This window comes from Gekko japonicus, unplaced genomic scaffold (genome assembly GCF_001447785.1).
Source record: "Gekko japonicus isolate JY-2015 unplaced genomic scaffold, Gekko_japonicus_V1.1 scaffold102, whole genome shotgun sequence".
NCBI classification, from domain to species: domain Eukaryota; kingdom Metazoa; phylum Chordata; class Lepidosauria; order Squamata; family Gekkonidae; genus Gekko; species Gekko japonicus.
Window position 1 is genome coordinate 1793459 of NW_015172006.1, and position 15167 is coordinate 1808625.

At 49.8% G+C, this 15167-nt stretch overlaps 1 protein-coding gene across 1 annotated transcript; it reads right to left on the minus strand.

The window, feature by feature from the left end:
* Positions 1–982: 982 nt before the first annotated feature.
* LOC107117974 (calcium-binding mitochondrial carrier protein SCaMC-2) lies at positions 983–14885 on the minus strand. The gene is made up of 10 exons (XM_015420176.1): positions 14730–14885; positions 9803–9929; positions 9623–9710; positions 7198–7309; positions 6337–6495; positions 5085–5237; positions 4592–4699; positions 3404–3571; positions 2967–3117; positions 983–2476 (listed from the first exon to the last, which is right to left on the minus strand). The coding sequence occupies exons 1-10, from the start codon at positions 14883–14885 to the stop codon at positions 2292–2294; spliced, it is 1407 nt and encodes a 468-aa protein (XP_015275662.1). The 3' UTR covers positions 983–2291.
* Between the last annotated feature and the right edge of the window lie 282 nt (positions 14886–15167).

Sequence of the window (15167 nt, forward strand, 5' to 3'; positions counted from 1 at the left end):
CAGCCGATCCCAAGCGGCAGCGGACAAAATCCAGTCAAAGCAGAGTTCCCGAGAGCAGAAGTCGCTCTGCGCTAGGAGGGTCTCCTGAGACACAGAGCGGCTATGGAACCATCACAGCCACTGATATTTCCAGACCTTTATCCGTGGGGCCTTTCCCAGCACCCAAAGCAGCCCGTCTGGCTGGACATCTTGCCTGGCAGCCTCCCCTGACAACCACGGCAGGCCAGCTCCAAGAACGTTCCTCTCTGCTCATCAGGAAATGGGCATCTTGTGGTTTTATCATCCCTGAGGTATTTCTCACCCCTCCCCTTGTCTCATCAGCCCTTTTCATTATTAGCCATTGCAAAAACAAAAAGAAAATCATACACGTGGACTTTGTCTTTAGTTCTTCAACACACCAATGGTCCTAAATCAGGAAGCCAGAATGTGAAGCAATTCCAGAGTAAGGTAAACCTCAAAACGGCAGACCTTTCTAACCCCTCATTCCAGGAAAAACAACCTCCTGCCTACATTTTCTGCCTCCCCCCCAAACACACACATACTTGCTTTCTTTCCTAAGGCTTTTTGCTACAAGGGATTTGTCTTGGCTGACTGAGTTCCTCCACCAGCTCCACATGCCAGCCCCACACCAGAACACTTCAGAGGAGAAACTGAGCCCTGGTGACCCTCTTGGGGAGAGTGGGGTCTCCCCCCCCCCACTGGCTTCTTCAGCAAAGTGATGTTGACAAGTGCAAAACGGCTTTAAAAACATAAATACAGAACCTCTAAAAAAAAACACAACAGTACAGAATATGGAGGACGACACAACTAGAAACATGTCTATAAAAATAGTTTGACAATAACTCTCGTGTTTAAATAAATACAAAATAAATATGCTTGATGCCATTTAAACAACAACAACAACAATAATGATGACAGTGGAATGTGATGCCGGCCCGCTTGCCTCAAAACCCCCCCCCCCCCCAGTCAAGAAGGTGGAGGGGGGCCTGCTGGCCGCCCGGATCAGCCTGAGCGTTCAGGCCCCGGGAGCCCGTGGGACAGTCAGTCAGAGACAGAGATCTGCCTTCTACGAAAATAACCTGGCAGGAAGGAGAAAAGCAAGCACCCCCCTCCTCCAGTCCCCAGTGGAATCTTCCTCCTTCCCGTCGCCAGCACACCCTGTCCCTTCCCTTATGAAAAGCTACACCGGGCTGCGGCTCGTTCCACCCCAGTCCCCCTCCGCCAAGTGCCAAGTCTAGCACCAGACTAATGAAGTTCTAGAAAGCATCGCAGCAGCCAAGGCGCAGGGTCTTGGGAAGGGGGAGGGGAGCTGCTGCCCACAGGGGATGGCGAGGATCGCGGCTGAGTCGCCATGCAAAACGTGGCCAGGGGAAGCAGAGATGGCCCCTTCCTCTCCCTGCCCACGCGGTGCTCAGATGCCAGGGGTGGGGTCCGGAGCAGCACAGCTTCGCCTGGCCCATCCTGGAAGCCGTTCACGGTGCCAGGCTGCATGACTGCTTTCTTAGCGTCCCCGGGCCGACCCCCCCCCCGGATGGTCGCAGCCTATCTGGCATGGAAGCCCAGGCACATGCAGGCTGCGAGGGGCCGCATTTGGAGATGCGCACGTTGAACCAACTCTACCAAAAGGTAAAAGATTTTCGGTTTCGGTTCACCAGGATTTTTGCCCCCTCGAGCCTTGGTTTTAAATTTACATTGCTCTGTCAGAATCACTGAAGTAGGACGTGAATCGTTCCTACCCACCCAAAAAGAAGAAGAAGGAATGTAACGTAAACTAATGTTTCTGGCCCAGCAGCCGTTCCTACCCAAAGCGAGAGATTTAAAACAGTGAGTAGGAAGAGTTAACAACTCAACAGGAAGAAGCTCTTTCAAGCAAGTCGGAAGGTGCTGCTTTCTCCGGCTCCGGACTGAGAGGAGAGGTTCAGGAGGGGAGAGCGTTCTCTCCCACAGACCTTCCCCCACCGCGCCCGGAGCCCGGCCAGCACTATCAGCTCCGGGCGTTTCCCTTGGGTGCCCCCCAGTTTGGTCCCTTGCAAGCAGGGAAGCCCAGCTGATGATGGACAGAAACAACACACAGCACTTGCGGTAGCAGAACAGCAAAAAAAAAAAGGCCCCAAGCCCTCCCTAACAATTCCAGGGCGCAGGCGACCCAGGATTTTCATAGCTTGGCTCAATCAGCTTAGTGTTGATCGACACATTCACAGAATGAAACGGCCATAACACCTTAGGGACTGCAGCCCCCAAGATGATTGGTTTTTTCCTAAAAGAGTTCAACGAGCACAGACGCCGCCTTGTCATCGGGACTGCACGCCCAGCGTCATCTTCAGGTTCTCGTAGACCACGTAGCTGATGCTCACAGCCGGTATCACCTTCATAAAGTTGGGGGCCAGGCCCCTATAGAGGCCGAAAGCGCCCTCCGTCTTCAGGATATGCTTGAAGAGCCCCCTCATCGTCACCTCTGGCGCTCCTCCGATTGAAGCTAGAGAGAGAAGCCGTGGAACAGCTGTCAAGAGCCTGAAGCGTGCTAGGGGTTTCAGAATACGTCACCGGGAGACGAGCATTCAACTCCCCGTGGGATTTAAAGAGCTGGGGATTATGTCTCCATGACTACAAATCAGCGCGAGCCAAGTGGCAGCCGGCCAGTGGAACGGGGCACACAGTTTTGGAAGACGGGGAGAACCCAACTGTTAACAGCAGCGGCCAGACTCAGTTTGCTAGGCTGTGGCAGAAAGGCTGTTACTCAACAGGGCTTATAGGGGACTCTAACACAGTCTAAGAAAATCCGTAGCCCTGAAGGATGTGGGCTCACAAGACGGCAAACTGAGCCCAAAGGAGGGCATAAAAGTGACAATGAATGAGATGGAGAGGTGGTACACCTACACGGAAGCGACTACGAACTCGTGGCCTTCACCCTCTCAAATTCTGGGAAGCATCAACTGGTGGTTACAGATGTTCTGAAATGCTCTTACCTTGAGCTTGCATGCGCGTCCGCACTAGGGCCAGAGGATAACTGGCCAGCTGCCCACAGGTGCTTGACATGGTACCACAGGCCAACAGAACGAACACCCCGGGGTCGGCGCTGTTTACGGCGTAACGCTGCAACCAGGTGTTTTTTAAGGTCTACGGGGAAAATCACAAAGAAGCCAAGCCTTAGCGGGAATGGACAAGGACAGAGTTGCAAACCATGAAGAAACCCTCCTGGATAATAATCATATTCATCATCATCATCTTTAGTATTTGATGGGTTGAAAGACAAAGCAACCTATGCTTACAACATCTATGCCGTTAGGGCTGCAGCTCTACAGGGAAATGAGACGGTGACTTGGCAGATGCCCGGCTCAAATTTAACTTTCCTTGCAACTAGTCCCCTCCCCCTCCGCCCCGAGCCTCTGCTGGGCCCTCTTACCTCATATACCGCCAGGTCAATGCCGGCGTACGGAATGATCCCGAGCATATTGGGGACGTAGCCTTTGTAGAAAGCGGCCATCCCTTCTTTGGCGAGAATGTTCTTGGCACAGTCCAGCATCCCCAAGTACTGCCCTGTCTTGCGCAGAGCCATCCGCGTCTTCAGAACCTGAACCGTTGGAGGAAGGGAAGCGTGAAGAATCCACGGAGCAGATAAAGGGATGTGTGTGTCTGTGTGTGCAGGCTAACTATAGAAGAACTGGGGGGGGGGGGGGGGGAGGAATCTTTGGCTCTGAATAACGTTTGTTTTTGTCAACTGGATCTGGTCGTGGACCGTAATATAATACAACTGGATTGAACTGAATTGACTCCTTGGCTAAGCACTGTGCCAATACAAGAACTCGTGGGCACTCAATGAAATTGCTGAGTGGTCGGGTTAGAACAGATAAAAGGAAGTACTTCTTCACCCAAAGAGTGATTAACTCATGGAATTCACTGCCACAGGGGGTGGCGGCGGCTACAAGCATGGACGGCTTCAAGAGGGAATTGGATAAGCATATGGAGCAGAGGTCCATCGGTGGCTATTAGCCACAAGGTATAGATAGGAACTCTCAGTCTGGGGCCAGTGATGCTCTGTATTCTTGGTGATTTGGGGGGGGGGGACAGTGGGAGGGCTTCTAGTGTCCTGGCCCCACTGCTGGACCTCCTGATGGCACCTGGTATTTTTGGCCACTGTGTGACAAGAGTGTAGGACTGGATGGGCCATTGGCCCGATCCTACATTGGCTTCTCTTATGTTCTCTTACGTTCTTATGTGCAACTCCGCTCCCAGACAAATCCCCATGGTCAAAAGAGAAGGAAGGCACAGCTCTCTATTCTAAAGGGGGAAACAGGGACGTCTGTTCCCTTGCCGCTGCTCTATGAGCCCCCAAACTTGCTTTGTGAAGGTGCCGAACCCAACTGTACAGAGGCCATGAAGGAGGGGGAAGCTTTCCCTGAGTGGTATCAACTGCTAAGGAAGAGTGGTGGCTAGAGGAGATTCCAACTGGTGCGCCACCAAGGATACAGCCCTTGTGGGGAAAACTGCTTCTGAACATTCAAAACCAGCTGGAGTTGTGTCCAGCGGAGGCAGGAATAATGACTCTGACTCTTGCTTGGACAGACAGCCAAAAGGGACCTCAGCGACTCACCTCCATGGGGTAGATGCTGCTCTGTGCGATGGCTCCCGCCAGCGAACCTGCAACGAATCTCTCGTGAATCCTCAGCACCTCCTGGTCAGTGCCAATCAAGCGCTTGATCTACACAATCAAGAGAACATGGTGGCATTGGTTTTGAGAGGCTACACGCAACAGTCTCTGTCACTCACCCCTTGCTCTCTCCCTCGTTATCCTCGCTGGTGGGTCAAAAACGCCACCGATTCCCACTCCCACGTGCACGTGGCACACCACCAGTGTTCCCCCTAAGCTGAGTTAGGGTGAGCTAGCTCTCAATTTTTTAGCCTCCGGCTCACACATTTTCCTCTTAGCTCGGGAAGGATGGCTCAAGACCAAACTAATTTATGCAGCGGCCAAATCGCTGGCTCACAACTTTAATGCCCGTAGCTCACAAAGTAGAATTTTTGCTTACAAGACTCCACGGCTTAGAGGGGGCATTGCACACCACCCAGGCTCCTTTGCCCTTTACCTGTTCATAGGCCATGAATTTGATGGCAGATTCCGGAGCGATCTTCAAGACATTGATCCCGTTCCCGCGCCAAAGCGACCTCGCGCCACCCTCTCGGATCATCTGGGTGAAGCCACCGACGATGCACATGTTGTTGTTGCGAGAAGCGTGGACCTGGAAAGGGAGAAGGGGTGCACGTTTAATAGAGAGAAGTCCCTATTGGCCAAAAAAGAAAAAGGGTGTTTTTCCACAGGCCCCCCTGCTTGTTATCCAATTCAGTAATCCCGTGAACAGCGTGGAGGGACGGGGGCGGACATGGGAGCTGGACTCTGGCACCAAAACAGGAATGGATGATGAAAAACAAGGCTGGGTCGCGCCTGACCCTCGCTGGGCAAAGTCCAAACTCTTCATTTCCCAATGTGCTTTCTGACAGAGACTCTGCCCTTTGAGCCTAAAATGGGAAATGCTGCCAGCGAGTCACAGGTCGCCTCCTGTCCAGCCCGACCCCTCAAAGCCACCGCTAAGGGAAGGCTTGTTCTGCCAACGCTGCGCGGTCCAAGGCCTCGGCTGCTGTCATCACTGATCTTACAGGTATTTCATGGGTAAGAGTGCCAGACAAACATTCCAGATGGAAAGGGGCAGTTGTGTTTTTCTCTGGACGCGGCAATGCTGAGTCAGGCGTCTAGAGCAGAGGGGTCAAACTCGTTTTGCTACGAGGGCCAGATCTGAAATCAATGTCCCTTCGTTGGGCCGGGCCATGAGTGCCATAAAATGTAACGCCAGGTACTAAAGAGATAAACTATATAAAGGATACTGACAAACCCAATAGACAACCCAATTTTTTACTCAAAATGCAAACAAAAGCAATGGATTTCTAGCAGTGAAAGCAATTGATTTACTGGGGAACCCATAAAAGCCACAAGAAATGTATTTAATCAAAACTAGTTTTTTTCCCCCAAGGGATACCATAAACGGGGGGAGTACCTTACATTTCCATACATGCCAGCAGCTTGCGGGCCGGGTAAGAGGCCTGGGCGAGCCGCTTCCAGCCGCTGGGCCTTATGTTTGACACCCCTGGTCTAGAGGATTGCTCTCCTGTTGGTCTCAGAATGGCAGATGTAAAACTGGCATTACCTAATCTTGCATCTCCCATCTCCCATGGGGGGGGGGGGGCCTGGGGGGAGAAGGACCCTGGGCTTGTGTTGTGAGAACAGCTTGCCTGCATCACACAGCATGCAACGCTGCAGCGCCTCCTTCCAAGTTTCCAACCTACCTGCATAATCACTTTTAGGCGGTCCAAGGGAGCAGTGCAGGTTCGAGACACGGCTCCCGCACCTCCCCCCGCAACGAGGTGTCGCCACCACATCCCTGTCTGCCTCTCTTCCACCGTGAACTCGTCTGGTACTGTCAGGTTCTCTCCCACGTCAAAGATCTGCAAGGCGATACAGCATGAATAAAACCATTTCCTTCAGCCGGGGTATTAAAAGGGAGCACTGTGACTTCCTCAAGAGGCCTGGTCATCTGTGACCACGCTCCGAGATGAAAGATATAAAGAACAGGGAAGCAATTCACTCAGCTTCACTACTGGAAATCCACATCTCGTTTGCGCAACAGCAGCCATAGTGTTCCCCCGTGCACGTGAGGATCGCTAATAAATCTCACATTCTTCACAGAGGGCCTCTCTGCATTGTGGTAGTTCTGGTTCACGAGGCTGGTCGTTAGCCAGCCTCATCGCTCGCCTGTTCAAAATGACTAACCATGAGGGGAAAAACGGGACGCACACTGGAGTTCACAGGCTGATTTGATCTTGCTACACAGCATTTACATGCCAAATGTATCAAAGAGGGCTCGGATCGGTTTCCAGTTTTGGCAGGAGCTGGTCATTAGCACACAGTCAGACCCAGTGAAGCAGTTCACTGGCTTTTCACCTCCATGAGAACACTAATTTTCACCTGGGCCAGACACTGTAAAAGTCAGACCCAGGGGCATATAGGGGGGGAAAAAACCAAACTCGCAGAAGCAGGAAGGAACAAAAGCTAGAAGGCAGTTTGTTCTTGGTGGAAACCTATGGCAGAGACTCAAGTTCAACCAAGGATTTCACAACCGTTGTGCCGGAGACATTTTAGCTTCTTACCGTAGAGTGCTTCCAGTACAAGATGATCTCGGGAATGTTCTCCACGGGGTGCAACAAATGATAGTCGCGCCACTCGTTCCAGTCTATTGTCATCGTCCCATTCTTATCCATGCTGCAAGAATCAATTGGAGAGGGCAACATGAATCAGGGCTTCGTCCTCGCTCTGCGGTCAGTTCAGAGCATCTCCTCCACACCAGACAGAATCACACGACATAGCAGTACTTGGAGAGGGTCCTGGAGGACATGAAACTACAAGTGTAGCGAGCTCTACTGTACGGTGGCATCACATTCTTCGGAGTGTCTCATGCAGCTGTGGGAGCCTAAGTGTTGACTAAAGCCAAGGGAGAGACGGGCATCTTTGTTGCGTCATCCCCCCCCCCCCGAGTTTCTTCGTTGTCAGCGAGTCACCCATGACTGCAAGAACTAGACTCCTGACGTATTTGGGGAATGACGTGGCCAAATAAAAATATTTGTACGAAATAAAATTCTGTAGATAGTTGTTGCTCAGGAATTGACTGATTACCATGTTTGGGGCCAAGCAGAGGAATTCTTTTAACAGACTAACTTACGACTGGTATGTGCCTGCCTGCCTGCCTTCCTTTATAGGGCACGGCTCAAACTGGATCTGTTTACTGTACAGACAAATTAATTCTTCCAGTCTACGTAATGCTTGATTCTCTCGATTGCATGGCTTGTTCTACGGAAGACTGGAATGCACGTGGGGCTTGCCTTGTGGGCAATGCTCCCTCTAAGCTGTGGAGTCTTGTGAGCAAAAATTCTACTTTGTGAGCTCCTGGCATTAAAGTTGTGAGCAGGTGATTCGGCTACTGCTTAAGTTAGTTTGCTCTGGAGCCATCCTTCCTAAGCGAAGCCAAAAAAAATGGGAGACAGAGGCTAAAAAACTGTGAGCCAGCTCACACTAACTCAGCTCTGAGGGAACATGGTTTGTGGGAGCAAGAGGGAAGAGGACGCTAACTTGGAGGGATTCTTTCCAATTAGACAAACCTATGAACCCGGGTAAAAAATCCTATCTGGTGGTGTAACGAGAGCTGGCTTTTAAACAACAGTTAAGAGCGTGGGGACGGTTCCATCTCAGTCCGGTACATAGCTTTGGCCAAGCCTCTGCTTCCCCAAAAATCTGTAATTTGGAGGTTCATGGCCTACCCCTGCAAAGTTGTTGTAATTCATGAAGGTGGAACCCTTTGAGGGCTCAGAAGAAGCACTATAAAGCAGTCAGAATAAATGAGACCCTCCACTGGATTTTAATGCTCAGCTATCCGTTTTGCTAAGGAGTGGCTACATACTACCACAAAACACTGGCACACAGAGGACTAGGGACCAGGAAAGAACACACACAAGCTAGTACTTACTATGTGACAGGACCCCAGATATGCCCCGTCCTTATTCTGATAAGACAGACAGGTAGGCAGACAGAGGGGAGGATGCAAATAGGGTGGGGTGGGGTGGGGAGAAATAAGAGGAAAGAGTACAAATAAGTGAGTTAAAAGTTAGTGCCACATGCACACAGTGGAGAGCATTTCAACGTGTTAGGCAGCACATACATGGAAGTGGGGAGCACCAGAATAAGCAATTAAGGACAGTCATTTATTTAAGCCACTACACCCCTGTATTAGTAAAGTGTGCTCTGCTAGACGAACAGAGATCCAAAAGGCTGGCAGATCATGAATAGGCCTTTCCTGGCAGCTGTCCCTGGCGAGAGGATGTTTGCCAGTATGTCGCTCAGCTGCGTTGTGGTCGCACAATACACAGACTGGCATCCTCCCCCGAACCCCCCGGCTCCATGCCAGAGCTGAGCGCACCCTGTTTGTAGAGACAACACTGCCGTCTCAGGCGGCGGGAGGGCGTATTTGCTTTTTGGTGTCACATGCTCTTCATGATTCTGCCTGAACTCGTGTCCTCGCTTTAAATTGTCCTGCGGTTCCAGGAACAGGTGTGGGTGTCTACTCGCCCGCTTTCTGATCACTACTCTAAGCGCTAGTTGCTACAAAGAAAGGCTGCTCGGCAGACGTTTTGTAGGAAACAGAGACAGGGGAAAGAGAAGGTAATGCTGTGGACTGTGTTCTCGGGAGTGGGCACAGTGCAGGCGGCTGGGGTGCTCACCTCTTTTTTTCAAATCAGTTTTATTCAATTTTCTCATTAACTCATTAACACCAGGGTTATGCAAGATAGGCATATACATATAATTAACATATTTTTCGTTATACATACAAAAAGTGCTTTAATCAATCTAATCTATACTGTGGTGAGGATTCTTTCCGTACAGTTCATACTATATATCAAACTGTGTATTGTGCTATAAACGCTACAAAAGGCGAAGAGTACCTACTACATCGGGTACTGAATAGTATGGTTAGGTATGGTAAGATAGGAGACCATATACATGTAGTATCATTGGGGTGCTCACCTCTTGAGGATTTTTTCTGCCTGCTGTTCAGAGATCTTGACTCCCAGGTCCCGAAGGGACTGCATGATCTCCTGGGCATCGATGCGGCCTGTGGAGAGAGAATGCGTGGCACATGAGGCTCCCACTCCCAGAACCAGAAGTCCCAGTCGTTGCTCCCAGCGGCTGCCGGCATGCCCTCACCATCGTTCTTCTTGTCGAGACTCTTGAACACCAGCCTCAGTTTCTTCTCGTGGTCTTGGAGGTAGTGGACAAACTCCTCAAAGTCCAGCTGCCCATCCAGGTCCTTATCTCCAGCCTTCACAATTTTCTGTTAAAAACAAACAGAGAAGACATAAAATAAGCTTTATTTGCCTTCCTCCGTGGAGGTGGGTGGGAGGAAATTAAGATATGCTCCCCTTAAAGAAAACTCTGTAGCTGTTTGACAAAAGATCTGTAAAGAGACAGTTGCGACCATACATGTCTGAAGGTAACTTGCTAACCTTGTCCTAGATATCCCGAACAGCTTCTTCTACAGGGTCCACAAATGACCACGAGCATAAGCAAATACTGAAGACTCAAGGATTCTCCCATCCAATGCTCCCTCTAAGCTGTGGAGTCTTGTGAGCAAAAATTCTACCTTGTGAGCTACTGGCATTTTTGTGAGCGAGCGATTTGGCTACTGCATAAATTAGTTTGCTCTGGAGCCATCCTTCCTGAGCTAAGACAAGAATGGGTGAGCCGGAGGCTAAAAACCTGTGAGCTAGCTCACGCTAACTCAACTTAGAGGGAACACTGCTCCCATCACAGGAGTCATTTTCTAGGAGGGGGAAAAGCAGACACCAAAAGAAAGCAGTGCCTTTCAAAATGGTGCTGGGGCACTATGCCATGAGTTACACACACACGCACACAGCCACTCTTGCCTTGCAAAACTCCCTCAGACAGTGGGTGAAAAGGAGCCACAATTCAGCCTCTTGTGGAACAGAAAGCCAGGAAGCTGAGCGTCATCATGAGCTATCAGAAATAGTGAAAGTACAAACTCAAACTAAAAAAAAAAAAGAGAGAGAGATTTCAAAGCAATTAAGTTGCTTCATACGCGTGCCTATTTTTAGACCAGCAATTTCTGGGGGAAACTGACTGCAACCAGAAAAGTCTAGCTTGAAATTAACATTACAGGGGATTTTCGAAGATGATGACGAAGAAGAAGAGATTGGATTTATACCCCGCCCTTCACCACCCAAAGGTGTCTCAGAGCGGCTTACAAACTCCTTTTCCCTCCCCCTCCCCACAACAGACACCCTGTGAGGTAGGTGGGGCTGAGAGAGCTCTGACAGAAACTGCTCTTTTTCAAGGACAGTTCTGATCAGAACTACGGCTTGCCCAAGGTCATCCAAGCCAGGTGCAAGTGGAGGAGTGGGGAATCAAACCCGGTTCTCCCAGATTAGAGTCCGCGCACTTAACCACTACGCCAAACTGGCTCTCATAATGGCAACTCTAGTACAAGCATGAACGGGTTTGGTCATCCTGCAGTTATGCACTTGTGCCAAGATCTTGGGGGAAATTTTATATTTTGGAAGAACCCCAAGTTAAATAAGGAAATTCCACCTGTAACATTCTACTCGGCTCCCTTAAGCGAAAAAAGGTGCCTCGACCCTTGCTCAGCTGTGGGTTTTGCATATCTATGAGGCTGTTTTGTTCAGCTCAATTAGAACTGTAAATCACCCAGCAAGGGCCAGGTTACTCCTTAACCAGGCTCCACTTGCCTGCCACAGATCACAAGACTGTGAGTCACTGAAGTCTCCCTTAAAGATTGCAATTATCAGAGTAGAATATGCCTGGAGGGGCTGCCTGTGAAGTTACAGGTCCTGCCAAAATCTAATTCCCCTTGGGACACCACATAAAGTAAAACATGAAGAAGGCAACATGTTAAGAACGCTTTCTCAATGGCAATATGCTTTCCGTATATCAAGGTCATGCAATGTATATCACATTACATGGGAACCCAGTGAAGGACCGTGCCAGTACGTATGGATGCAGGAGATCTCCTTCCTTCTCCCATTCTGCCCGATGCTAAACCCACACCTCAGTATAATTTAATACCTTTCCTAATTTAACCTTAACACGGGTGCCCAGTCACCATCTGCAGTGACCTTTCATAAAACCAAGATGCCTCTAATCTGCAGTCATATGACAGCTGTAAAAAAAACCCAGGAGAGACAGGAGAGGCTGCCATTCATGTGCTAAAGATAGAAAGAAACCTCTGGCATGTCAGCAGATAGCTGTCAACCCGCTGATTCAGGATTTCACTCTCTCAAATATCCCCTTGGGAGAGCTGCAGATTTTGCAATCCCTGTAGAAATGGCCCTGAAAAAGCCAGAAAGTGCATTGGACTTCTCCAGAAGGCATACAGCAGGGGCGGGGGGGGGGGGGGGCAACATGGCAAAATGTCTGCTTGTACAGTCGAGTTAGCTGCTGAACTCTCCCAGTTGTGATGCAACTGCAACTGGCCTCTAACTTTGCATCACTAGCCTTGCATCATGGACTGCACTTTCTACATGCCCAGAAAGCCTCAGCATTCCTTATCTCTGACCAAGCAGAACACACCATTTCTACAATTCGTCTTCAAAAACCCAGGCTGCTTTTCATTTCCCTGGTTTATAGTCTCAAGGTACCAGCAAGTCCCCCCCTCGCAACCAAGTTCTAATATGCAGTTCTACAAAAGCAGACCCCTTTCCCAGTACTCAAAACACAGGACTACGGTGAAAAGGAAGGAGCGGATGAACATATGTGGGCAGTTCGCTGGTTTTTATAATTTGGTTGCGATCCTAACAGCACTTGCTGTAGAGAAACCCCAGTAAGTACCAGCATGTTAGGATTGCACTATAAATCTGTACAAGTGATTGCTCTTACTTTTCTGAGCAAGCATGTTAGGACTGCAGTACAAGTGAAGCAGTGTCCCCCCCCCCAAAAAAAAAAGACAACTGTGTAATCCGCTTAATGACAGCTGAAGAGTCTCTGTTAAGTAGGCTGATTTACACAGCACTTTGGTGGTGTGAACAGGAGTAGGCCGGCATCGGTCTCGCATGATCTGTGTTTTGGATTTCGGCACTTTTTAAATTACTCCAACAGCCAGCGGACACAAGCGGACTGCTGCCCGCCCACCCCTGCGCAGGAAGTCCCGGTTGCTAAGCTGGAGAAAGATACCAAAATGGAAGTAATGCTAGTAACACAGACTCCAGCTATCTCATGAAAATCCTCCTTTCCCTATTGATTCCTTTGTAATTGGAGAAGGATAGTGATCAAACTCAGGGTGAGCAGTTTAGATGGAATGTGGCAAAGTCCTTCTCTAGTACCTTGGGGAATAATGGGGGGGGGGGGGGGAGACACTAAAGGTAAAAAGTCTTGTGGGTAGTGTTGTCGATGGAAGGACAAAGGGAGAGCGCGGACCAGAGGGATACCCACCAATCACTGCAGTTTTCCCTTTGGCAAGCATAGGCTGGAACAGAAATGCTAGTGGGAGCAACCATTTGGCAGGGAGCTGTCTGAGAACAGAGGCTGTCGCTTGAAGGAATTATTTGAACAGGGGTGCCCATTAGATCACTGCAGAAGCCCAGCTGCCCGGAAGCACTGCCTGATCTAAAGTTCAGAGAAATCACAGGTTTGACTGCACAGTTTCGGATCAATGCAGTCGGTCAGCCACATGTAGTAACCAGTTTTCATTTTTGGCTTCTTGCCTTGGACAGCATGAGCAGGATTGTCAAGCACCAGGCCGGCATGGTTGGGGCATGACTGAGCTGCATGGAGCTTGGCAGATCAGGTTCTAGAAACCTGTGCTAACATGTGAACTACATCAGTAGCGGGTGGCCTATGGGTTTCAGTCATATGGTATCACCAATTGCAACGGCTTGCAGTACTCACAGCCAATGTTCCCTCTAAGCTGTGAAGTCCTGTGAGCAAAAATTCCACTTTCTGAGCTATTGGCATTAAAGTTGTGAGCAAGCAATTTGGCTACTGCATAAATTAGTTTGCTCTGGAGTCATCCTTTCTGAGCTAAGACAAAAACATGTGAGCCGGAGGCTAAAAAACTGTGAGCTAGCTCACACTAACTCAGCTTAGAGGGAACACTGCTCACAGCCACAAGGTTTCTTTGCAACCACAAAAGCTGCCCTTGTAGTCCTATGGGGGATGTTAGTGGTCTACAATGGATCTTCCTCATTGCAATGTCAACTGTTTCTTTCAGCCATCCAGTTTACTGTTTAAATGCTGGCTGATTCTCCCCAGCCCTCTGACTATAGCTAGAACACTAATGAAGGCAAAGGGACATGATCCGCAATGATCAGAAACAAGAAAACCTTAGGAAAATGGGGGGGGGGCAAGTGTGAAGCCATGGAAAGAACTGGGGTTGCGTGTGAGAAACGCCTATTTAACTGCTACCCTTCCAGGAAACTCTCTGAGTAGACATACCGCTACTTTCCAACATAACCTGCTTCGGAATCCCATGAAGAAAATAAGAATTTGGAGGAGAGCAAAAGGGAGATGACTTTGTACCTAAAATCTGACACAGAAATCAATAGCAGTAATAGACGTTACGAAGGCAGGAGCTCATCCCCAGAACAGAGAGCCAGCTTGTACAGCCGACAAGGAGGCCTAAATTCAAATCCATCCTCCGTCATAAAACTCGCCAGAGATTGTGGGGGCCCAACACACAGCCTAACCTACCACACTGTGAGGTTTTCCAGGGAGACTGAAAACAATGTAGAAGAAGAGGAAGAAGAGATTGGATTTATACCCCGCCCTTCACTACCCAAAGGTGTCTCAGAGCGGCTTACAAACTCCTTTCCCTCCCCCTCCCCACAACAGACACCCTGTGAGGTGGGTGGGGCTGAGAGAGCTCTGACAGAAACTGCTCTTTCAAGAACAGCTGTGCCAGAACTACAGCTTGCCCAAGGCCATCCAGCCAGGTGCAAGTGGAGGAGTGGGGAATCAAACCCGGTTCTCCCAGATTAGAGTCTGCGCACTTAACCACTACACCAAACTGGCTCTCAAAGTCCTTAAGAGAAGCTGGGATTAAAGACTGACGATCAGAAGAATTCAGCAATATTACTTGGACCACCCACAATCCCAGCCATACCTGCTTCCACTGGCGATAGGTAGAGAATTCCTGGGAAGGGATAAAGAGGCTCAGTCTGAAGCTGTCAGGCAGCCCCTTCGATTCAAAGTACTCGAATTCTGCCTGGGACTCACCGAAGGCGCCGAAGGCCGGCACGTAAAGGCAAAGGCAAAGCATTTTCCTCTGAGCCGCTCAGCACCGGCTTCAGGAGGCTGGGAGGAAATGCCGGGAAGTCTCATGACACATGTCTATGAGCTGTCCCTGCTCAGCTTTCATTGGCTGCCAGAGCCCTGCCCTTTTGCTTAAAAGGGAAGCCTTCTTAGCTCAAGCCCTGCCCAGACAGCCAATGAAGCCCTGGATTCTTGGCCAAGCGCATGTGAGCGGAGGCTAGATTGCACAAGGCTGTGCTTTCGTAAAAGCCTAACGTCACTTTCCCTGCCGGGCAGGGTTAACCCTCCA

What these genes read in the sequence shown, in the direction of transcription:
- LOC107117974 (XM_015420176.1), bottom strand. Translation starts at nt 14,885, where the DNA reads ATGCTTTGCCTTTGCCTTTACGTGCCGGCCTTCGGCGCCTTCGGTGAG. An exon ending in GCAGAAAAAATCCTCAAGAG is followed by an intron (nt 7,310 to 9,622) that starts GTGAGCACCCCA and finishes TGATTCTTGCAG; the next exon opens with CATGGATAAGAATGGGACGA. An exon ending in TGTACTGGAAGCACTCTACG is followed by an intron (nt 6,496 to 7,197) that starts GTAAGAAGCTAA and finishes ATCGCCTTGCAG; the next exon opens with ATCTTTGACGTGGGAGAGAA.